A 25667-nucleotide genomic window follows, 5' to 3' on the forward strand; every position below is an offset into this window, starting at 1 on the left:
AGATGCCTCCAGGAGGCCAGTGGGCATGGCCCAGCCAGAAACGGAAGCCCCTCTCAGAGCCTTTAGATGCTAGACAGGTAGTGCAGGGCCCGTGTTTCCTTCCCAAGACCCTGACCGCCCATCCTCCCTGGTGTGGCCCCTGGAGGAGGAGTTCCGGTTCTCTGATCTGCTCAGAATTACCGTCCCCTGGGGTCCCTCTCCTCCTCGGCTCTGCTCCTGCTGCGCAGATGTGAGGAAGGAGCTCACAGGCACAGCTCCTGGACTGCTTCCGTGCCTCAGCTACAGGTGAACAAAAAGAAGGCCCTCAGAGGGTCCGGGCTGTGGGTTTCCCTTTTACTTCTGTGACTCGGGCTTGAACTTGGGGCCTGTGAGTGTACCTGACACCAGGCTGGAATCTTGAACAGGACTCTTGCCAGGACCAGGGCAAGGTTTTTCAGATTTTAAGTCACAAGTCATAAAGCAGATCATGAAACTGCTTTGGGAGGATGGCATCAGTATTTAAAAGAAAAATTAAATAGAAGATACTGGAACACATCCCATACAGCAAAGTAGGTAGTATTGTTTTTGAAACTTGCTATATATATATATATATATATATATATATATATATATATATATATGGATGTGTATGCATATATGTGTGTGTGTATGAATCTATACTATATATAAAAATATGTGAATCGTGTACTGGGTCTCCACATCTAATTTAGTTCTTCCAGTTGAAACTGCTGGGCTAGTGCGTAGACAGGAAGGAATAATGGGAGAGACTGGGGAGGGGAGAAGCTCGCTTCTCTGGTTTAGAGCACCTGCTCGTGTTTTGGGTAAGTGACAAGACAAGCATCGTTGTCACGTGCAGCCTTGATCTGCTCCTCCTAAATCCATAGTCTCCGGGGGGCAGGGTCTCTTTCTGCCTGCCCGTCCCCCGCATGTCCCTGAAGCGCCTGGTCCCCAGCCCCCAGGCGCACCCCCCTGATGGTAAGAGCCTTCTTACCCCGTGACCCGCTTCACTACCTCGTGCCTGCCTCTGGTTCGGGACAGAAGATCACTCCCATCTCCCCGCACCCTCAGTTTGTTTGTGAGCAAAACTTAATACTTGGTGACCGGACATCGGCGCATTCAGTCTCTCTGAGTACGTTTCAAGGAGGTCACACGAAAACAGATAATGAAAACCGATAGCTCCACACTGAGCCGGGGACATGCAGCAGATCCTCGCCGGTCGTCAGTTCTGTTCTTACATGGGAGAGTTTCTCTGTCGTTCGATTTGATAGACTCCCTAAACAGCCATTTAGGAGGGCTCAGCCCCTAACACTTTAAAGATCCAGCCATCTTTCTCTTCTCTGAATGTCACAATCAGCGCATTTTGGTGCCTTCAGGAAACAAACACCCCCGTTTATACCCTCTTCATCGAAACTGGTTCATTCTAGCAACCTTGGTGTTGATTTACCCTGTCCTTTCGGAAAATCCTTCGCAGAGAACGTCGTTTTGTCTGAGGACGTCTTCTCAATTCGCCAATCTCCGATCCCCCAAAGTGCCCTCCTGACCCCCCACCCCTGCTGTCTTTTCATGATTGCGACCCCAGAGGTCTCGGTCGTGAAAAGTCCTTTTGTCAGACACAGTGAGCTCAGCCTGTCTGGCCGTGGCCCTGCGCCCCACTCCTGCGAGATGGATTACAGCCATTGTTCTGCTCTCCCGGCCTGCCTGGCACACCAGCAGCCCGCAGGAGGCAGTGGGGCCCTGGGTGGGGGGGCTCCCGCCGGTGGCCCTGAACAGTCCCTCTCCTGGCTTCACTGGAGTCTGGTGCAATTAATACGTTCATAAAAGCTCCAGGCGTCTTACCAGCTTCTGTGCTGGTTGATTGTGTGGCCCTGTCGGCCTGGGTGTCTCTCCCATAAAGACTCAGAAATGGTTTCTTTTTTCACCCATTATTTGGAGAGCATAATAAGTCTCTGTCAGATTAGCTTCTTGGAGGCTCCGGCTTTCTGAAAAGAGCTTGCATAATCAGAGTGTCTGTTGAGCTGTTACGCCAAGAACTTATCCCCATTGTGCAACGGGAATATATATATTGTACATTTTAAATATTTCTCCGTTCAGTCCTGTTAGAAATCACGCTGCCTGTGCTTGGAATCGAGATGTCACATGGCAGGTGAGTTTTTCTCCACAGCAGATGAACTCTTTCTTGAGTAGGACCACAGGCCTTTAGCTTGCTGACCTCCACTCCAGCTCTCCCCTAGTGGTTCGGAGCCCATGCTTGCCGCCTTTGTAGGAAACAGTCTTGAGCCTGGTGGAACTTGAAGAGATAGCTGCAGGTCAGTGGGGAAACCAGCAGCTGAGTGACAGGTATCTGGGTCTTCCCATTTGTGTATTCTGCCCCCGCTGTGAGATCTCTGAGGGAGAAGTGGTATTAGAGGCGTCCCCCCCAAAAAGATACAATGAATCTGAACCCCCAGTACCTCGGAATGTGACCTTATTTTGAGGCAAAGTCTGTACATGGATGGTGCCCTTATAAAACGGGGAAATTCGGACTCAGAGACTGGGTTGGGTGGGGTCTGGGGCTGGGGCTTTCTTTTCCAGACCTCAGGGCTCTCTCCCAGGTAGGGTTGGCTCTCCACTCAGTTTTACTTTTAAGTGCTTGAGTTTCGATGTTGAGCCCGTGGCTGGCTTCCAGGCAGTGTCCCGGATTTATGGGTCCCCTCCTGTCAAAGAGCGTCACTGCCCCCCACATCTGGGTGGGGTGAGGGTCCTCCAGTTTCTGCCCAAGGATTCTTCAGGCCACATAGGCTGAACTCTGGCTGTCTCTGTCTCCCTCTCCTGCTGCCTCTGGCTCTCTGTCCAGGATCTCTGTCTGGTCTCTGCGGTTGGGCTCACTGCCTTAGAGCGGCCCCTCCCTGCCTTCCTCCTCAGAGCCCACATCTCACTCCCAGTCAGTGTTTTAGCCAGGCTGGCCCTGAACCGATCCCTGAACCGGTAAGTGCTACAACTCAACCAGGAGCTTTTCAGAGCGGCCATTAACTCAGATGTTTAAGAAAAAGAAATGTTAGCTTATTTCAGGAACTTCAGAAACGGATCTGAAATCAGAATGCGTGGGGATAAGTCATTACGGTTCCCCCCACCCCACATGTTATGATGGGGTACAAGGGTAGGGTGTATGACTGCACAGGACCTCATTTCTCGGGCTGGTGGCGATCAGGCAGGACTCTCACAGCGCAGTCCTGTGGGCAGAGCCAGGCTTTGTGGGTCTGACGCTTTTGTAATCTGAAGACCGTTCCCAAGAGAAAGAGTGATTATAAACCCAAGACTGAATTCCCAAGTAAAGAGCACAGACAGAGGAAATCACAAAAGGTCGAGAATCGCCCAGTCTCCCGGGGCACAGAGTGGTGACCAGGAGAGGTTAGATCAGGGGCCAGATCAAGAGAGGGCCTGAAGCTTCTAAGAAGCGAAACCTCAGCATCCACAGATTGCACTCAGGCTCTGAGCAGAGGACGAAGGGATGCTCTAAAAAGGCACATTCCCCAGTGGCTTACAGTGGCGAAAAGAGGGAAGCGTTGAGAGTCAGATCAGGAGACACCGTGGAATTCATGCCACACACTTGGGCTCCCTGGCTGTGCAGATTGCCAGCGGTGTGAGCCACGCTGGGGTAGGACCCTTGGGACACAGAGGATGGGGTGTGGGGTGGGAGGAGATGAAGGTGACTGGGAGCTTTCTGCGGGTGACAAAAAGGCTCCCTCGAGATGGATTACAGCCATTGTTCTTCTCCCCCCGGCCCGCCTGGCATGCGGGAGCGGGGGTTGGGTGGCCGGTGGCCCTGAACAGTCCCTCTCCTGCCTTCATTGGAGTCTGGTGGCTTTATTTAGTTCTCTAGCGTGTTGGGAAGGCCGGTGCCCTGGCCTCGGGACACTGAACATTCCTGTTTGGGAGACAAGAAACAGACGTTATTTGAAGAATACTTTGGTTCTCTCATTGGAGATAAATGCAGTAATTGGGGACTTGATCAAGGACAATAGAAAGCAGGGTCAGGCTGGGCTGGCTACGTTACATTATGATTTGGAGACACTGTCACACCAGAGGTGAAATTGAAGCCAGAACCCAAAAGCTGGCAGGGAATCCGTGAAGGCATTCATCAAGTCATCCTGGGAGAGATCTTATCGAAGGCCATGAACTTTGTAGTCACGTGACCCTGGATCCGTGCCGCCTCAAGCTCTGCGGATAGAAGCAGAGAAAATGCAAGAACTTCCTGTGCAGAGTTGGAATGAGCATTGACTGAGGGACTGAGGTGGGTGTGAGCCACGGAGCGTGGTGCCTGGTCTGTAGTGAGCACGCTGACATCAGACAGGAAAGCCACGCAGCGTCGTGTGCACCTGTGTAAGGCGACTTCGTAGAATACCGAAATGGTGATACCAAGTCCTGGCGAGGCTATAGAGCAACTGAAATCCTCATGGTGCTGCTGGGGAGGCAAAATGGCGCAACCAGTTTGGAAAACGGGTTAGCAGTTTCTTACGAAGGCTGACATGCGCTCCCAAGCCACCCAGCTGTCCTGCGGCGGTGGCTCTCCAAGGGAAGTGGAAATCCGTGCGCTCCCAGAGTTCCTGATGGCTTCATTCACCCTCGTCCCGTATGGGAAATGACTTGGCCACCCCTCAGCTGGAGGACGGGTGGGCGAGCTGTGGCACCCAGAAGGCCACTTACTGCCTGATGTTCCTCACGTGATGTTCTAGAAGGGCAAACTGCAGAGACAGAAGGCTGATCAGGGGAAGCCGGGGAGCCAAGTTAAGGTTCACGGGGGAATTCGGTGGGTGATGCCGCCGCTGTGTGTCTGGCTCCTGGTGGTGGTCCTCGGATGTGCACGATGGCCCCAGCTCACAGAGCTGCACACTAGAAGGAGTTTCCTGGAGGAAAGGACACCTAAATTGAAAACAAATCATGAGCCAAGTCAAGGGACTAAGGGAACCTGCTGGAACAGGCCTGGAATTGGGCAGCTGGGGGGTAAGTGTGAAGGAAGCTGGGTGGGGAGAGTGGAGCCTGGCTGCAGGGGGTTGATGGTGTTTGTAGCTGAGGAGATGTAAAATGGTGAGCCTTCAGGATGTCAGTGGCATTTTGGGGGTTGCTCTGGGGACTGATAAGGGCCTGGCCAGAGGCCAGTGTGTTTCTTCAGCATGAGGGTGAGGCCAGGGCACAGCGGATCTGCCAAGGGATTGTAGAGAGGGGCTTGAGGCCATTGCTAACATGTGCTGCCTGTTCTAGTGATAGGGTCACTAAGGTACAAAGCCAGAGACTTTTGTTTCAGAAAAATGCCCAGTACAGACATGCAGGCCGAGGCCTCCAGTGACACTCACAGACTTAGCCTCCCAGGGCAGTGGGTGCACTGGAGAATATTTTGAGCCAGAGATCCCCGACCCCTGCACAGGAGAGCAGAAGCGGCCAGCAGCCGGCCTGGCCTGTGGGAAAGCTTCCCACCCTTTCTCCCTCCAGGGAAATCAAGTCAGGTTGACTCTTCCTCGGGAGCTCTTGGGTTCTGCTGTCCTTGTACATGTAAAGATTTTGTACTGGCCGCCTCCAGGTTGGTCGGAAGAACGCTGCCAGATGGCTTTGTTCATGTCCACGCAGAGCGCTGGGCAAGCAGCCACACAGAGAACCAGCCTCGGAGGCGGCCTTTCCGCGAGCCCCCCCCCCCCCCCCCCCCCCCGCCCATGCCGCTCAGGTCCGGAGCCTGGGCAGCCATGTGTGTCCTCACATCCCGTGCCTACAGTGGGCGAAGGGGCCGATCCCGTGGGTCTGCCCAGGCGCTGACACTGCCTTCCGGTGGGGCAGAAAGTCGGGGTTGGACTAGAGCTTCGTGAGAACCACTCTGAAACCGTAAACGTGCGCGCTCACCCTGCCCGGGCCCAGCACCAGCCACCCTGCGCGTCCAGCTGCTGTCCATGTGATGCTTTATTTCCATGGGCAACGGTCTTCTCTTCTCCTACTGGTCGCTCCTGCCTCTGCAGAAATGTCCAGTCGCGTGATTTGTGCTTGCACGTGATGCCAAAGCATTCCACTGCCTTCTATGGAGATGTTGACCTCTCCCTTAAGTTTACTAGGAGCGTCTCAAGAGGGGAGATATTCAGTGTGATACTGGGGGGGGGGTGTCAGCAAGAGAAGTTCACCTGATTATTTTGTTTCTTTATTTGTACCCCCGTTTTGCGTTTCTGCCGGGTCTGAAGGAAACATTTGGAACTGTAGTCTAACTTGGGACCGCATGGGCCAGATTATCCAGTGGGAATGGGATGGTCACTTGGCTTGGCGCGTGGCCCTGGGGCTCCACACTGCTGTGGCCAGCCGCAGGATCACACACCAAGTCCACAGGGAACCGTGGGACGAGCTGTGACCTCAGGGTGCCAGCTCGCCCAGGGCCATCTTGGTTCCAACGGGGTGGGCTGCGCCAGTGAACACGGTAAAGGCTGGGAATTGGGTGTCTCCTGCAGAGCAGGCCAGGTGAAATGTTGGTCAACCCCAGCAGTGGAATGCAGAGCCTCCCCACCACCTGCAGGCACCTTGGCTCCGGCAACAGTGCTCCTCCCCTTCGCTTCATCCCTTTCTTACCAGGGACCTGGCAGGCCAAGGTGCCTTGAGGGAACTGGAATCCTGGGAGCGTGCCAGCTTTGTGAAGCCCTCGGCCAAGGCCTGTTTGCCAGTTTATTCCTGGCTCTAGAGGATTTGGCCGACATGCCTTTCATTCCTGCCTTTTGACCCAGAATGACTACTGAGAGTTTGGAGGGGTGTGTGGGGAGGCTGAAGTCACAACCCTTGGGGTGTGTTCTTTTTATAGGAGCTGCCCAACCAGGTGCTTCTTCCCCATCTTCTGGGCCAGTGTCCTAAGCCTCTGCTCACTGGTCAGATCTTCGTCTCTTTTCTCCAGGATACCTGCTGGCATCTGAAAGTCCCTCTTCAGTTGCCTGGGTGGCTCAGTTGGTTGAGCGTCTGCCTTTGGCACTGGTCATGATCTCAGGGTCCTGGGATCGAGGCCCTCATTGGGCTGACTGCTCAGCAGGGAGGCTGCTTCTCCCTCCCCCTGCTTGTACGTGCACACTTGCTCTCTCTCTCTCTTTCTGTCAAATAAGTAAATAAAAATCTTTTAAAAGAAATTCTAAAGGTCCCTCCTCATTTCATCCCAATGAAGAGTTCTCCAGCCCATCTTCCATATCACAGCAGAGGGCTGTTGTATTAGTTTCAGGATTGCAGTATTAATAACAGTGTTAATAACAATAGTAAGGTAATTAAATACGTAGTATGCATCAGGTATTATGCAAGAAATCCCGTATGGCGACCATCGGCTGCTGTCCCCATTCTTCAGATAAGAGCTGAGCCTGAGGGAGGGCGTAGATATGCCCATGATCACCGGGCACACCTTGTATTCAGCAAGAATGCTGTGTGATGTTCTTGAGGACAGGCCCTGACCATGCACTGTTCTCTCTCCATCTCTCCTGGCTAGCAAAGGACCTGGCCTGCAGTAAGCATTCTAAACCAGACTTGTTATGTTTTTTGGTTTTTTTTTTAAGATTTCATTTATTTATTTGACAGACAGAGATCGCAAGTAGGCAGAGAGGCAGGCGGGGGCGCGGGCAGGCTCCCTGCTGAGCAGAGATCCCGATGTGGGGCTCGATTCCAGGACCCTGGGATCATGACCTGAGCCAAAGGCAGAGGCTTAGCCCACTGAGCCACCCAAGCGCCCCTAAACCAGACTTGTTAAATGAATCCACTGGCTCTATCTGAGGTGGCTGCAGAAGCTCAGAAACTCAGACCTGCTGATGCACTGGCTTTCCTGGATCCTTTTTTATACTGACTGAAGGGCATGTATGATATTTCAAATGGGGGCTGTTAGCCCCGACGGTGTGGACGGCAGTGGCTTTGCTCTGTCTAGAATCCTGTGACTGAACGGCCCTTCCGTGTGCTTCCACAGTTTTATGGGCAGCAGCTATGGAAAATTGCTTCCTGTTTTCTGTCAGCTGTCATTGAGGATTTCCTGTATTATTTCATTCCACATCCTTGTCTGTTATCTGTTGCTGAGGCATAGTGGCCTAAACAGGAATGATTTATGACTCCTGATGACCCTGTGGGACAATGCTGCAGCCAGTGTCTCCAGGTCCGGGGCTCACGTGTGTCCCTGCAGCCAAGTGAGGGCTCGGCTGGCTGGTCCGGGATGGCCTCACTCACGTGTCCCACAGTGCTACTGGCTGTGGCCTGGGGTGTTTCCGTATCCAAATGGCCAGGTTTAAGTGCCGGGAACCTCAGTCAGCTTCCTTGCAGCCTGGTGGCCCCTGGGGCTATGTCCTGAGAGGACAAGTATAGGCACCTGCACTTACAAGCCCCACCTCTTTCCTTGTGGTTGCAGCATCCGATTGGCCAGAGGGGGTCACAGGGCCTCCCCCAAGTGGCCAGGAGGGGAGGGCCCTTCTCCTCCAGCTTCCTCAAGAGGAGGAGCCCAGATGTGTTACCCACCGCAGGCCATTTCTCAGATCCGTGACTTTCAAGACAGATTTAGGATTTTGCCGCAGAAATTAGGTCTCTCTTAAGGTACTTGTGACTTCATTTGGGAGCTGAAAATGCAGTTTGTTGAAGGGCAGCCTTTGGATCTGGGCTGAATGGAGACACTGACTGGATCACCTGGCGTTTTGCCTTTGACAGGTTACTTGTATCCATTTTTCCTAGCTGGTAACTGATGCTTATTACACCCTAGTGTTCGTTCCTGTTACTCCTTTTACATCTGTCCCTGGGAAGCTCAGAGTTGTAATTCAAGTCGACCTCAGCATCTCGCTTCCCCATTTCCTCAGTCTCTGTGTCCCAGCTCCTTTGTGTTGCTCATTAGGTCTTTTGTTTTAAGCTACCCAATCCGTTTTGGAAGAAGATGGGGTAGAAACCTTTGGTAAGACAGACCCACTAGCAAAATCACTTAAAAAGTTAAAAATTCCCGGCACTCGCAGATCATTGGTTTTGCTGGTAAGCCTCAAGGTTCTAGTACTATTGCATTAACTTGTGTACACAGGAATGAAAGTGAGTTTGCATGTCCTGCTTGATTTTGACTCAGATGGACTTTGCCGTTTGTCACAGCCACATAAGCCAGCCAACTTCCTAGTGCATTCCTTCCAGCATGTCGGATGTCGGTACATCTGGTCCACCACATCCTGAAGGTGTTGCAGTGAGGCTCCTGTGTCTAAGCATCTGCTCTGTTTAGGTACAGCTGCTCTGATCCTCTTGGAGGCTAGCATTCTGGATAATGCTACCAAGAATTAGAGAGATGGTCATTTAGAAAGTTCTAGAAACTGGATTTGCATCTAGTTCTTTCTTGTTTCAAAGACAATGGGCACATGAATCTTTGGCCTCCAGAGGGTAAATTAGCAGGTCATAAGGCTCTTTGGAATGCAGCATTTAAAAAAAAAGAAGCCATGTCAAAAGAGAGTGTTGAGAGTTCCTGGGTGGCTCAGTGGGTTAAATCTGCCTTCAGCTCAGGTCATGATCTGAGGGTCCTGGGACCTCGCATCGGGCTCTCTGCTCAGCAGGGGGCCTGCTTCTTCCCTATCTCTCTCTGTCTGCCTCTGCCTGCTTGTGATCTCTCTCTGTCAAATAAATAAATAAAATCTTAAAAAAAAAATAAAAGAGGGTTAATATCTCAGACCTCAGTGTGCAGTAGAGGTGATCTACAAGCACCACTTGGAATGAGTTCTGTGTAGTCGGCACAGCTTGGTGGCCATTCCTGATTCTCACAGCCTGCAGGTCTACAGTGGACAGAAGGCTCATGACAGGTTATCAGTAACAATGAGGTCATGGGTAACTCAGGTGATTTCTTGGGCCTCGTTTTTATTGAGAACCTGCTGTGTGTCCGGCCCTGCCGATATCATCATCATCATCATGCACGTTATCTCATTTAATTCTTGAGCATCGCCGTGGGTGGAAAACATGACTCCTGTTGCTGTGAGCTCCAGAGCAGGAATCTGGAATCTGAATTTGCCTGCAAAGCCCAAGCCTCCCGCAGATGGCCTTCTCCCCAGCTTTCCCATTATGATTAAATGAGATAAAGCGTGTGAGTAGGGAAAGCAGCCTTTGAAACGGAATGTTAGTGTAAGATTGTAGTTTTCTGAAATTTAATGAGAGTAAGAGGAGGATGGGCATCGCCGGTTCCTGTCTCACAGACTGCGAGCCGGACGCTTTACCTAGATGAGCTGGAGTTGCTTCCATTCTAACGACCTTGGCGGGTGCCAAGTCAGCCAGGCCATCCCAGACCTAACCTGGGGTGTGGATGGAGCAGGGAGCCTGGGCTGGTCAGACCCTGGTGTGACCCTAGATGTGCTGCCTGTTTGCCACAGACGCTCAATTCTGTGTTTGTTCTCAATTTTCCTGTCTTTGAATGGGGGCGTTTATAACTACCTCTCCAGAATGATAGAAAGAGTGTCCATGTAGCGACCCTACTGCTCCTGGCACCTAGGAAGCTCTCTATAAATGTCTGCTCTGTGGAGGTGTCATCACTGCCATTGTCATTCCCATCCCCTTCGAGTTCTGCACTAGAGCAACGGGCAGGCGGGCCGTGGACGGGCAGCGGGGGGGAAGAGCCATGCTTTGATTTCTCTCTGCGCATGAACTTGCCTCTGAACTGCGCGTTAGGGCCCAGCGTGCCCCTTATTCAGAAGGTTGGTGCCAGTAGTGGCCGTAAGCACGCAACCTTCTGTTGACCAGTTTCTGGAAGGAACACTCAGTAGGGAAAGAGATACATGCAGAGGAGGTGGACCCCTCCATAGGACTGGCAGTGCCAACACCCCTGCCCCCCCCACTCCGCCGCCCCCCCCCCAGAACAGCAGGGACTCTTCGCATTCTTGGGGGGAGGGGCTACCTCCCAGGCTTCTAGAACAGTGTGTTGACCTCAGGCCTTGAAAGCAGAGGCCAGGTCACACCCATTTCTAGGAACAGCTCCTGTATCCCCACAGATATCCCCAGGCATTTTGGGTGGCATCCTTACCCTCTGGCCAGATAAAAGCCAGCCGCCACAGTGCCTTTTGTGATGTAAAACAGTGGATAGGTTTAAGGTTCGAACCTCAAAACGTGTCTGTGTTTAAATTTATTATTCATGAAGGTAATTTAAAAACATGCCAGAAAGTTTGAGAAGAAGAGACAAAACTCATTATTTTTCACTCTGCCACAGCCATTTTTATTTTAGTGCATTTCACTCCAGGCTAATCCATATGGCTACGTCGTTTCTTATAGTTGTTTCATCGTGTACATAAAATTTTGTTTCCTGCTTTTTCGTTTAACATATTATAAGCATTTGCATATGGCTGTGTGATCCTTATAATTATAATTTTTAATGGTTGTATAATATTCTTTTGAGGGGCTATAACATAATTTAACCAATCTCTTATTGGTGAATACGTCCTTTTCTTTTTTTTTTTCTTAGACACAATGCTGCAACATTTGTATCTAAGATTTGTTCCTTATTCCTGGTGAGTTCATTAGGATACGCTCACAGAAATGCGGTTTCTCAGCTTAAGGTTGTAAGTGTCTTCCTGATTCTTGATATGTGGTGCCCAGTTGCTTCCCCGTCAGGTTGGACTAATTTACAGTCTCTCCTTTTGCTCTTTAAGAAGAGAGTGGGACATGGGTGCCTGGGTGGCTCAGTGGGTTAAGCCTCTGTCTTCCACTCAGGTCATGATCCCAGGGTCCTGGGATCTAGCCCCACATCGGGCTCTCTGCTCAGCAGGGAGCCTGCTTCTCCCCTCTCTCTCTCTGCCTCTCTGCCTACCTGTGATCTCTCTTTGTAAAATAAATAAATAAAATCTTTAAAAAAAAAAAAAGAGAGAGAGAGAGTGGAACATCTGCAGCCCGTGTTGTAATACCACATACTGGAATAGTGTGGAAAATGTCCCAGCTGTTGAAGGCAGAGAATGAACGTGTAAATAAATGTGACGGGGTCGAGGGATCAAACAGCTTGTCCCTGACCAGAGCTGTCCATCCTGTCCCAGACAAAACACAGAAGGGAGGGAGGTTCTGGAGGCAACCAGCCCCCATGGAACGTGCCAGCAGATGGTGCCCAGCTGGGCTGGGCTTTCCCTGTCCTTGGGGGCAGAGTATTGCTGCGGAACCCCTCACACCAGGGGATGGATGTGAATGCTCCGCATGGCTTCTGTGACCTGATGGAAGTAACGTCTTAAGAAAAGAGCCTGGAGCTCCGGGAAGAAACACTGTTTGAGGGGAGTCTGGAGGGGTCTCGCGTCAACCACCTTTCCCCCCATATTTGCTTGTCTATAAAATGGGCTAATGATGGACGGTGCTTTGTGAAAGAAAAACTTGGGATTAACAAAATGAGAGCCTGGTGAGAAAAGCAGATTTCGGGCAACCATTCTAGGGTTTTGGGGGTGTTCACAGGGCAGGCAGAGAGGCATCGAACCCCAGATAAAGGGAATGTTAATGAGAACAGTGAATTTTAAATTACTCTAGGTAAATGCTGCATCGTTCCGCTTGCTGTTACTCATTTGTTAGAAACTTCCGAAGACTCCTTCCCACTGTCTCACTGAGATGCTCTTGGGCTCATTTGCCTTCACTGCCCTGACGTGCGTCTTCCGAGCTGTGCCTCACACGTGCTGTCTCTGGTCCTCTAGCCACATGCACTGATTTTCTAAAAAGACCCATGTGGGTCCCCGTCATCTACCTACTGTTCTTGACATGAATCATGATATGTTTTCCAAGCGTTCAGGTTGCCCGGTCTTGGCGTTGGTTGTGGCGGTGTGCAGGGCTTGGCTCCCCGTGCCGCCTTTCCCAGGGTAGCTTGGGGGAACCGCCTCCTCTCCCCTCACTTCTCCCCTGCTTTCCTTTTTCCAACATCAGATCTCTCTGAATTTAATTGGCCCCAAAGAAAAGGGAATGGAAACCTCATTTGTGCTTGGATGGAGAGAACTTCCGTCGAGGGGCACGGGGAATGTACTATAAGGGGAACCCGGGGCTGGGGGCAGAATGGCTATGTCCTGCTCGCTGGGCAGTCAGGAGAAGACCAGCCCACCGTGCTTGGTGTGGGTGAGGCTTTAACAGGAGAGAATCCCTCCCGCTCATACCTGGCCAGGTGTCCCTGACCTGGGCTACCGGTGATTTCTGACTCTGATGACCTGTGATTCCATAAGGGGGAGGCAAGAAACATAATTTCAAATTCTCCATTTACTTCATAACCCCAGGCCCCCTTGGAGCCCTTAATAGATATACGTATAGATCTCTCTCTTTACCTCCTCTCCTCCCCCCCCCCCCCCCCCCCCCCAGTTCCGACTCCGGTGGTTACAGAGCTGAGCGAGGAAGGAACCAGTCGTAAATGGTTCAGCAAATGGGCCAGGGGGCGGCACCTGCTGATGACAGGGGAGCATTGGGACGCGGTTCTGCGAGATGAGATACATCCAGGAGCCGAAGCTACCAGGGTATCGACACCCAGGTCAGGGTGCTGCCGAGCTTGGAGGAAGCCTGGTGGCCACTGTGGTGGGGGAAGGCGGGGCAGTGGCAGGGGTGTGGGACGTAGCGGCGAGGGGGGAATCTCAGCCGGACAAGGCTGACCGGGATGCCACCTGTCTGTCCCTGCCGGCTGCTGCACACCGTGCCGTGCCACCTGCCTCCATAACCTTTCCGTTCCCACTTTTTTCTCGTCTACTGGAAATCAGGATTTCCTAACTTTAATATACAACTGGTCTTTGCAAAAGTCACGGGAACATAATTTTCTTTTATTTTTCAGATTTTATTTAGGGCGTGGGCGCGTGACTGGGGATGGGGCGGAGGGAGAGAGAGACTCTCAAGCAGACTCCCTGGAGTACAGCCCAGATGCTGGGCTCGATCCCATGACCCTGATCATGACCTGAGCCAAAATCAAGAGTCAGACGCTTAACTGACTGAGCCACCCAGGCATCCCAGTAATTTTCTAAAATACATTTTCGTTTTGTTAAAAAAGACATTTTCTTGTCAAGTTGCTGCAATTCATCATTTCCCTAAAGTAAGAGAAACTGCTTTAGCTAATGTTGAAAATTCCGGAACAAGAAAGAGAGCAGCCATGAAGAAGGGGCTTTGTCTGAGACCCCCTGCCCCCCACCCAATAGGAGAAGTTGTTTCTCTGTTTACAGGAAGAAAAAGGTGGAATCAGATCAAGTGATAAAAGATGAGGTCATAAACAGCTCCTTAAAATAGCAGGTGCTCAGCTAACTTATGGGCTCTAATTCTGCCAGCCTGTGTCTCCGTATTAAGAGGCCTGCAGCTCCTGCGTTTGGGAATGTTTATGACCTGGCCCGAGAGCCGAGAGCCGTCTGGCTTCATAAACTCTTACTTAGAAGCAGGAATGAGGAAAAGCTGCAAGTTAATAGTCTGCCTTGTGCTTCCCACCTGCTCTGGGCCACCTATTGCTTTGGTCATCTACTGTGAGCATGGGAGTTTAGGGTGGATTGATTGCTCTTGAAAAGAGAATTGTGGTGTGAAATAGATTGCTCCTGGGCTCTGTGTCTCATTGCAAAAATTGGCTCTAAAATCAGCATTTATCAAGAGATTCACACCTTAGCTCCCTGCAGGGAGAGGGAGTGGAATTAAAATTGCTGTTAAAAATTGACAGGCACCCTAGAAATACATAGTTGACAGATGTTGAACCAGCAGTGTTTAATGTAATTATTTTCCTTTTATGTAAATAAGATCTATGCACGCATTTAGTTTAATATTTTTTTTTAACTTTTTTATTTTTTTATTTTTTTTTTTTTTTTAAGATTTTATTTATTTATTTGACAGAGAGAAATCACAAGTAGTCGGAGAGGCAGGCAGAGAGAGAGAGAGAGAGGGAAGCGGGCTCCCTGCTGAGCAGAGAGCCCGATGCGGGACTCGATCCCAGGACCCTGAGATCATGACCTGAGCCGAAGGCAGCGGCTTAACCCACTGAGCCACCCAGGCGCCCTATTTTTTTTTTTTTTTAACTTTTTTAGAAGAGTTTCAGATTTGCAGAAAAACTGGGAACACAAGTGCAGTGATTGTCATATACCCTGTACCCAGTTTCCCCTGTGGGGACTATCTCAAATTAGTATGGTACATGCATTATAATTAAAGAACCAATACCGATCCATTATTATAAACTGAAGTCCCTACATTATTCAGATTTCTTGAGTTTTTCCCTAATGTTCTTTCTCTTTTCCAGTACCTGCCCAGATCCCACGTTACAATGGGTTGTCCAATCTTTTTTTTGGCTCCCCTGGGCCATGACGGTCCTCAGCCTTCCTTGTTTTTGATGACCTTGGTGGTTTTGAAGAGTCCTTCCTGGTCAAGGATTTGGTAAAAAAAAAAAATTTTAAAAATCCCGCATTTGGGGTTTATCTAGTGTTTATTTATCTAGTGTTTTCTTCATGATGAGACTGAGGTTTGGGGTTTAGGGAAGGAAAATCACAGAAGTAACATGTCTACATGTTAGCAAGTCAGTGAACGAGCTAATGACCGGGAGGAAGGAGGACGTTCAGTAGCCTGAGTAATGAAGGAGAAAGAGGGGCGAAGGCAGGTCCCTCCGATTGGAAGAAGGCAAGTGTGATGTTCTCAGTGATGGGACTTGGTGTCTAACTTGTTTAATGCCTTACAGTCCACTGGAGCCCTGTTAGATCTTGTGGGGTGGGATAGAGAGGTCTTTACATTTCTGTGTTGCGTATTAGAAACTCGAGGGCCCTGAGCTGCTCAAGGTGATAGGGACCAGGGTCCATTTGCCCTGCCCATGACCCATCCCAAACCTTTCCTCATCGCATCTTAGGCTCCAGAGTTTCTGGATTGAGTGGGCGGGGTCACCAATGGACATTTCATCTGCACGTGGCCACAGGGCTTCCAACGGAAGATTTTTGACTAAGTTAAGGCAGTTGACTGTGTATGGAATGAGTGTTCAGTCTGGCGGCCCTGGCCCTCTGCACGTTAGAGAAGCTAAAAAGCCAGGTGAAAATCTCATGACTTCAGTCCAATTGATCGTCATAGTTCCCAAATAAAGGGTAGCCCCGTGATATTTCTCACCCGCCCACGTTTCTCTGAGACTCCACTGGACCATAAACAAAACAGTGACCTTTATCATATTGTATTTCTTTATTTGTGAGCCAGTGATTATGTATGAAGCAGCCTGTGACTTGAACCTGCAGTAGAAATTTGCCCCTTACATTTTAGCAGCACTGAGTTTCGTGAACTCGGCTAAAGAAATGAGTGGGAAAACTTGTAAGTACCTCAGTGAAGCTAATGGTTCTCCACCCTGACTGTGCATTAGAGCTGCCTGGGGAGCTTCTGAAAAATGCCCGTTTTGACTCTCATCCCCATGCTGGGGCAAGGACCAGCCTTGGAGAAAGCCGGGAGACTTGGCCTTTCTGTCTTTTTTTTTTTAAGATTTTATTTATTATTTGACGGAGGGAGATATACAGCGAGAGAGGGAACACAAGCAGGGGGAGTGGGAGAGGGAAAAGCAGGCTCCCCACTGAGCAGGGAGTCTGACACGGGGCTCGATCCCAGGACTCTGTGATCGTGACCTGAGCCGAAGGCAGACGCTTAAACCACTGAGCTACCCAGGCCCCTGCTTCCTATCTTTTGATAGTTAACCTGAATAAAGGTTATGGAAACTGTCAGGAGGCTGCCTTTGGAAGGTCCCCTGAGCTTTTCCTCCTCATCCAGCTTGTTTGACTTGCTTTCCCCAAGTGATGAAATATGGCATCAGGGATTCTCATTGGTGCGTGTGTACAAAATGCGTGTTCAGAAATGGTCGAGTGACTGAGCCAGCATTGTTCTGGTCTCTACAGTATATTACGTCCCCTTCCTGTTCTGATGACGATTAGGAAGGAAGAGAATACTCTTCAGGTTTTCAGTGGGAACTCTTACTTAGAAATAGAAATCTTTTGTCCCCCCCATCTGTTTTCATGCCTCATTGCTTTGATTTAAAAAGAAGTTATTAAGCATAGTTGATATACAGTGTTCTAGAAACCGTCTCTTTTATAAATGCATTGATGTCAGTGTTTGTAGGGTAGAGGCTTCTGGTTTTAACCGAAGTTTGGTCATGGTTCACAGTGACTTGACTCCTAGCCTAGCTAAGGAGGCTTCCCCTGAGCATTCTGTTTCCCAGTGAGTTGAAATTAATTTATCATTTTCTTAATGGGTCACAAACCCTGTCTGGAACATAAAGTTTCATCAGTGACACCTTATATCAGCAGGTTTTTTCATCCTCTTGTAAGAAGACCTAGGAATTATTCCTCTGTGCTAATCTGGTGGGATACCCACCCTGAAGAATTAGAAACAGTAAATAGTCCTTCTGTCTCTGGCTCAGTTCATCGTGAGAGTGCTGAGGTTTGGGAGGTCTTGGTCTTTAGCAGGAAACGAAGTCTGCTCTTTAAACAATTTGCTTTCAAGTAAACAATTTAGTGGGCTGTGGAAATATAAATGATCACATCTTTTTAACAGATCTGGCAACCTGGCTTCCCCCCTCCCCTCATGGAACTCGAATATTCCAGTACGGCTGGGTTGTGGCGGTCATGATCTCTAAACAGTCATTAAGTAACAGTAGGAAGTAGACAGTTGATGAGGAAAAAATCAAGTAGTCATTCATATGGTATTTTTGGTTACTTCATCTGCCTCTGAGCATATGGTCTAGTTGGCTGAAATAATTTAACAGTGACAAAATATATTTCAGTAACGGGAGATTAAAAACAACCTATTTATTTTCTTTTTTTTTTCCACCGTGATATTTTTATCTCTGCTAACAAATACAATGTTAGCTATTTAAAATTTATGGAGACAGCCTCTGCTGAGTCCGCAGTATACCCCGACCTTCATCATCTGTTTTACGTGTGTAAGCGTGTTTGCTTCGGCTGTGGTTCATGATTCAAACATGTTACTACAAGTGGTGTTAGTCTGTATATTGGCCCATAGACAAGAGGTCAATGTGAAATGAAGTAACATTTTTTACTGGGCTGACTTGACCCTGCCGTGACTCATCTCTTGGACCCCCGACCCTTCGCGGCTCCCATGTGTGGGTAACTAACTGACTGGGTCCCAGCAGTGTCCTGTCTCCCCGTGGAATATTCTTGCCTCGTCTCTGCCACTCACACACATGGTGGTTTTAGAGCCACCAAACAATCCTCACCAATTGTTTGGCAGTCTTTTCCTCAAAATGTGGGATCTCATTCCTCTCCCCTTGACTGTGGGCTGGACGTAGTGAGGCGCTCCTCCTAGTCAACAGAATGTGATGGCATCTGGTTTCTAGGACCAAGCTATGAAAGGAGTCCTGCTGTCTGCCCCTCTCCCTCTGTCTGTCTCCCCCAGCCTTCCTGTCTTACCAGATCTCTTCCTCTGGGGGAGGCCAGCTGCCATGTTGTGTGGGCACTCAAGCAGCCCCACGTGTGACTCCGTGGTAAGGCACTGTGGCCACTAACGAGCAGCTGTGTGAGTGAACGATCTTGGCAACAGCCTCTCAGCCCATTCAGACCCTAGGACAGTGGAAGCCTCGGCTGACATCTTTTAATGGCAGCCTCCCGAGCGACCATGAGCCAGACCCACCCGGATCCCTGACTCTCAGACGCGCTGGGAAATAATAAATGTTCCTTGTTTTGAGCCTCTCGGTTTGGAGGGAGCTTGTTTTGCAGTGGCTGATAACACGATAAGTCACTTAGCCCTTCTGGGTCGCTTTTCTCATCTGGGGCAGGAAACAGGGATGAAACAGTGCCCTGAACGTGCCGATGACAGTCTGTTCGCAGGTGAAAGGCTGACCCTCTCTGCTCCCCCTGCTCGGGCTCTTCTGCTTCCTCACCCACCTCCGCACACTGACGTCTGTCTCTAGCAAAAGCCAAGCCCACTTGGTATTTATCTCTTCTTGTTTTGAAGCACAGATTGATCAGACTGGGAATATGGTGGGAGAACCGTCTTTTAATAACTAAAGCTGTATTTACACTTAATTAATTTTCGTAACTACTCAGTCAGCCAACCTATTGGAGCTACTGTTTCTGCAAGGAACACCGTTTTATTAAAACTCGTTCTTTTATCTTTTTGGGAAAAGGATGATTTTGGCCGTTGTGCTCTCTAATTGCGGGAGGTCAACAGACGTCGCTCAGCCCTTCCCTTCCATCCGATCCGTCTCCCGGCCTGATTTAATTTCATCTGTGCTCCAGGCGATAATAGACCCTGTCTGTCGCGCATGTTTGTAGGAACAGTGCGGGCAAAGTGCTCATCTCGAGCTTGTGCAGACTGTACAAGAACTCACCGAGTTCAAGTACGAGTAGTAGGAGGCTGCGAGCGCAGGTCGGTCAGTAAGTAGGAGGACAGGAAATTGGGTTTGCGCTCGCTCTGGCTCACACGCCCACTAAGAGGGCCCAGAAGGTCTCATGCCTTGGGCGAGGCCCTGCAGGTCATCCCCATGGTGTGCTTTAAATGGCAAAGTCGGGTGGGGGTGGCGGCTTCCTCGGCTCCCCGGTGGCTGGTGGGGTCGGCCTGGTGGGGTCGGCCGGCCTCTGCTCAGACATCCCAGCCAGCGCCCCGGGTGGGGCCAGAACCACCCAGCCCACCCTTGCCCACGCTGGTCAGCAGCATGGGCTGTCTGCGGGCTAGTCACTGTGCATGCGGTATCACAGCCCCCCACAGAGGGCGGGAGGGGACCGTGTGGAGATGGGCTGCGGCCTGGGCAGAGCAGGGTGACCAGATCGCGGGCTCTGGATTCCCTGCAACTCCTGACCCGGCATCCCTCACATCATTGCTCCTCTCATCTCAGCAGTTTACCCTTGCCACTGGGAAGAGGACCTGTCTGCCACCGCGTCATTTGCTCTTACCGGGGAACAGACAGACGGATCAGTTGGTGGCACGTCTTGGCTGTCGGCGGGCCTGGGCACGAGAGGCCTCTCCGAGTGTCCGTCCCACACGTTCCCCTGTGAAGCGAGACTCCGCGGGTGTACATAAGTCCTCCAGTGTATGTGGCTGTATGGCGGGGAGTTGCTCTAAGGAAATGCTTCCTCTGCAGAGTGGACGAGGCCGGGCCTATCCGTCTGAGCGAGCAGCGGGGCGATTTTTCCCAGCTCTGTTGTTAGGAAACTTACAGGAGCAGTGCCACCCTCAGAGCCCTCCTGCCCTCCAGGGACCTCAAGTGCTTTCGGACCCCAAATGTATGTGTAATCGGTAGAATGTATAAGAAGGTGCTGGCTCCATCTGGTCCCCAGGAATGCTTAGGGCCAGCAGGAACTGTGCGACCTTCAGCCCGGTGGCCCAGTGGACAGAGGCTAGTGGCTTCCTCAGACCCCCGTGGCTAGACCCCGAGGCTCCAGCTCCTGGGTCCCGGCTCTTCCCAACACGCCGTGTGTCCTGCCTGCCCCTAAGGTGTTGGCATCCCCTGCCCCACCCCCGGTCTGGGACCCCGTTCTCACTCGGCCCACCCCTCCCGGATGCTCTCACACACTCACCAGCAGCTTCCGTGGTCTCCTGCTTTTCCAAAGCTGCAACCACGTGTCTTCCTGTGTTTGCCAGCTACCTCTTGGTATCTCGCAGGAACCCCCAAATTTCCCAAGCAGACTCATTCCTCTTTCCCGGCGCCGCTCCTTACCCCTCCCACACCACTTGTTCGTGTTCCTCAGCAGGAGTGACCCTCCTGTCCAAACATGCAGGAAACCTGCAGCTCTGACTCCTTCCTTCCTTCTTGCTCTCCCCTTCCAATCCCTGCCCCACGGCTGTGCTGACCTCCTCTCCGCATCTCTGGGACCCAGATCCGAGCGGCTCACCATGGTCCTTTGCTGCATTGCCCTACTGGCCCCCTGGCCTCTCTTCTGTCCCCTCCATGCGCTCACTACACTACAGCCAAAGCGATGTTTCTGGAACCAAGTCTCAAGTCTCAGTATCTTGCCACGTCCGTGTCTGTTTTCTATCTTCCACGCTGTTCCCTCTGTCACAACTTTCATCTCCCCGACCCCCATCATTTCATCTCACCAGGTCAATTCTTGACCCCCTCAGATCTCTGCCAAGGTGTCACTTCTGGCACACAGGATTCTCAGAGCCTTCTTGACACCCCCAGCTTGCCCTGCCCCCGCAGTCTTCAGGGTATGTGACCCTGTGCCATCATCGTTGGATGCTTGTCTGCACCCCATCAGGCACGATTGGCCAAGGTAAAGCCACCTGGTCCCCACCATGTCTCTGGAGACTGTCTTCCATCCAGCAAAGGCCATGGGTCAGGGTTATGGGAAAGAGTGGAACATGACAGGTGTCTGGAAGGGTGAGCTGTTGACAGGTGGCAGGTCCTACACAGGCAGCCGCTGTCGTAGGCAGTGAACCAGTCAGTGATCTGAATGATCAGGCATTTACAGTGATCAGACATATGTGAGATGCATGGTTAATATGTTGTTTTGCTTTACTTGTGTATGTCTGCTTGGTAGAGGGGGAAGATGTTTTATCTAAAGGTAGTACAGTAGAATGATTGAGACCACGGAACCAATACTAAATCCCCTGGGTTCGAATCTAGCCTTGTTGTGTCCTTTGTGCTACGTAAGCTCTCAGTGCCTCAACCTCCTCATTTGTAAAATGGGGCTATCCAGAGCACCGTGCGGAAGATCAGGGTGTGTGCAGTGTCTAGATTGGGGCTTGGCACCTCCCAAGCACTCTGAGTTTTAGCAGCCTTGGCGGGTCCTTTTCTCCCTCTAGCTCCTCACTCTCCTCTAGGAGCAGGCGCTTACCATGGTCATTCTCAGTTCTTGACTCGGGAGTCCAGGGTAAAAGAGTCCTTTGAGAAAGACCTCCTAGAAACGTATCCTTGGGGTCGTGTGATATTGTGAGACTCGGGCTCTTGTCACTTGGTTTAAATGGAGTCCCGACTGGGAAGAAGCCACCTTTAGCTTCTCGCTCTCCGTGTGACCACCGTGGGCAGGCTGCGTAGGTTTGCTGACCTCCACATGCCCCTCGTGAAACAGGACTTGTAAGCAGCCGGGTGACCGTGGCAGGGACGAGAGCACATGATGCACAGTAGGGATCTGTCAGCGGGGCTCAGCATCATTTCACCCGCTCGGGACATAGCCTCTCGGCGCGTTCTGGGCTCCCGCTCTGGCTTTGTGGTGGGGGTGCTGGATCGGCAGCAGGAGGGGAGGTTAAGGAGTGTTGCATGTGGACTAGTCGGTCCCGCCTGTGGGAAGAAGGAAGCACTTACTTTCCACAGAAGCGTGGATGGCTGACCCCAGTGTCGATTCTGCGAACCATATAGCCGGTGCCTTGGTTCTCACACGTGGAAAGTAAGGCACTGGCCCCATGAGCAACTTTCACTTTCGATTTTGTTCAAGTACAAGGTTAAATGGTTTGATCCATTAGCTAGTGTAATGCCCCTGGGGGAAAAAAGTTATTAGCCACGGAATGCTATAAGCAAGCTGCAAAGTAAGAATTAATAATGCTTAATTAAAAGTCTGCACAGCGTGACTCTGGTTACTTCATTACTTACTGAATTTGTATCCGCATGTTTCCATATATTGTCAAGGTTGTAGGTTAGATTCTCTCCTTCCCATGCGTTTGCCAGGCTTGCTGCGAAGTCATAGCAGGTAGTAAACCGAAAGTTTATTTTTAACCAGATAATCTCAAAGGCCAATTTATGAATACCTTTGAAAAAAAAAAATTTGCAGCAAAAGAATACTTGAATTGGGACACAGATTCATTTTTAGTACCTTTGTTAAAATGCAGGGTAAAATCTTCAAAAGTCCCAGCAATTGGGGCACCTGAAGGACAAAGGCCTTGTGATGGCTGGGTGGGGCTAGGACTGCCAAGGCATGAGGGTTCCTCACCAGCCCCCTCTTTCTGCAGTGGGGTCATCCTCCTGGGTGCCCCACCCATCATTTCCGTGGTGATCGAGCCAGCTGTATCCCCAAAGAAGCTGCTGAAGGGAAAGCTGGCTTCAAGAGGGAGAAGCTTAGGCATGGTTTCTCTTTGATTACTGTACCGTTTGAGTAAAAATGCAGATGATTGGCAGAGCAAGTTGCATTTGGAGAAAATGTCAGCTTTGGCCCAGCCCCCAGGGATTGCCCTCCTTGAAGATCTCACTTTACATTTTGAAGAGCCAAAATGTCTCCGGTGGTCAGCTTTTGCACAACACGCAGCCCGTGACGGCCCAGAGGAATGCTAGCTGGACAGACCTGTTTGGAAGTGGTCTGGTCTCCCCCAGGGGAGGGCTTAACGCTGAGGATGGTGCAGGTGGCCTCTGCTGGGGGGCACGCCCAGTCGACAATGCTGGACTCGCAGAAGTCTGGGTAGGAAAATGACTAGCCATGGGACATTTCTGATCTGGGTTATATACAGAAGGCTTTCTTACTCGATTTGCCGAAATTGGATTCCAAGTGGTTGCGAAATATATTTAGCTCTGTGGTCATGGCGATGTTTTTTAGTTTGATTTAATGTTGATGGATTAGAGTAAATTGTTGGTCCAGATGAGCTGAATAAATTCTGCCAGAGCTTATATCTTATTCTGGTTTCACATTAAACCCTTAATTTACAGCTCTGTTCTATTGGCAGTCTTATTAGAGTGAGCCCTAGGAAAAGCTTGGCTGGCCCTTCCTCTTCCCTCCACTGTTGCTCAGTGGAATTAAATCATTTAGCAACCTCAGAGGAGGGCTCCGAGGGGCCTGGAGGGAGAATTTGCATCCTAGGGTGTCCTTAAACCATCTTAAGATGTCTGGAGAGCTACCCTGATTTTAATGGCTTTAATTTAACCACTATTGAATTTTATTTAATCTACTCTCCCCATCTCCCTTCCCTACCTTCACAGATCCACAGAGCCCTGGGAATTTCCGGAGTATTTCCTTCCCACACTTAGGCAGTGCAAATATTAAAATGAAGAGGGAAGTAGAAATCCTTCCTTGGAAAAGGCAATTCCCATACTGTTGTCCCTTCATGTCGCCAGTGTCTGAGAAGTCCTGGGATGCAGGTCCTGGAGACGGGAATTCTCTCTCCCTCATCATTTGCATCCCCAGGGCCCATAGACATCTTCCCACTTACTGTTGATTGAACTGGTGAATGCAGATATGCTTGAGAAACTGATCAACTCATATGCTGTCTTTGTTCCCCTTAGGAGGACTGGAATGAAATTGACCCAATTAAAAAGAAAGACCTTCATCACAGCAACGGGGATGAGAAAGCACAGAGCATGGAGACCCTCCCTCCAGGTACTGCAGCTGTCCTCAGGGACCTGTCCCCCCCCTGGGCTGGTGGCTGGTGGCTGGGAAGTCCTCTTGCTCAGAAACTGAATGAGCTGACTGTGGCCACTGGAGCCTGTGGGATAGAGAATGGATTTCATAGGGCCGCTGGAGACACTGCCCTATAGCAATTTTATTAATTCTAGGAGTCTTTTATTCTTTCAGGTTTTCTATTTAGGCAGTCAAATCATTTGCAAACATCTTCCTTCTTAATCTGTATTATACTTTTTTGTTTCCTTGTTTTATTGTTATTGCATTAACTGGGACTTCTAGTATAGTGTTGGAAAGTGGTGCCATATTTCTGATCTCAGTAGGAAAGCTTCTAGTTTCTCACCATTAAGTATGAAGTTAGCTCCAGGTTTTTTGTAGATGTTCTTTATCAAGCTGAAGAAGTTTTCTTTCTGTTCTTAGTCTGTGGAGAGTTTTTATCATGAATGAGTTGGATTTTGTCAAGGGGATTACATTGATTGATTTTCACATGTTGAGCCAGCCTTGCATATGTTAGATCCTACTTGATGGTATAATTCTTTTTGTACACTGTTGGATTTAATTTGCTAATATTTTACTGATTTTTGCATCTATATTCATAAGAGATATTGGTTTGCTATTTTCTTGTAATGGCCTTATCTGGTTTTGTTGTTAGGATAATGCTTGCTTCATAGAATGAGTTAGGAAGTATTCCCTCTGCATCTATATTTTGAAGGAGATTATAGAGAATTAGTATGGTTTATTCCTTAAATGTTTGATAGATTTCACCAGAGAACCCTTCTGGGCTTAGTGCGTTCTGTTTTGGAAGTAGATTTCTTGTAGATAACATATAGTCAGTTGGGTCTTGTTTGATCGATTCTGACAGTCACTGTCTTTTAATTGTATATTTAGACTATTGCCATTTAAAGTAGTTGTTAATATAGCTGTCTTGATATTTATTACTCTTTTCTATTACTTGCCCTTGTTTTGTTCCTATTTTTGTCTTCTACACATTCTTCTGCTTTCCGTAGCTGTCATTGAACATTTTATATAATTCCATTTTTCTCTCCTATTTTTTCACTTTTAGTGGTTGTTCAAGAGTTTGCAGTATATATTTACAATGAATCCAACTCTAATTTCAAATAGCACTATCCCTCTTCACAGTTAATGTATCTTATAACAAAATATTAAGAATCCTTCCCTCTCGTTCTTTGTATCATTGCTGTCCTTCATTTCACATATATGTGTGTACATAGACATGTACATAAGCATACATAATCAAATACATTGTTGCTATTATTTTTTTTGAACAAACTGTTCCCTACTAAATAAGAGTAGGAAAACTAAAGTTGTCATTTTACCATCACTTATTACTTCTCTGATGTTCTTACTTACATTATGGAGATCTGCCCTATACCATTTTCTTTCTCTCTGGAGAGCTTCTTTTAAGAAGCTGCAAGACAGGTCTACTGGCAACATATTGCCTCAATTTTTGTTGTCTGGGAAAGTCTTTATTTCTCCTTCACTTTTGAAGATTAT

At 49.6% G+C, this 25667-nt stretch overlaps 1 protein-coding gene across 2 annotated transcripts in view; it reads left to right on the plus strand.

Moving 5' to 3' along the window:
• GALNT2 (polypeptide N-acetylgalactosaminyltransferase 2) overlaps positions 1 to 25667 on the plus strand; it is a 176068-nt gene that overhangs the window by 67429 nt on the left and 82972 nt on the right. For both annotated transcript variants that reach the window (XM_059170536.1, XM_059170535.1), the window contains exon 2: positions 24038 to 24131. In XM_059170536.1, the coding sequence (XP_059026519.1) occupies positions 24038 to 24131 (94 nt within the window). The remainder of the gene's footprint in view (positions 1 to 24037; positions 24132 to 25667) is intronic.

Source organism: Mustela lutreola, chromosome 4 (genome assembly GCF_030435805.1).
Source record: "Mustela lutreola isolate mMusLut2 chromosome 4, mMusLut2.pri, whole genome shotgun sequence".
Lineage (NCBI taxonomy): Eukaryota > Metazoa > Chordata > Mammalia > Carnivora > Mustelidae > Mustela > Mustela lutreola.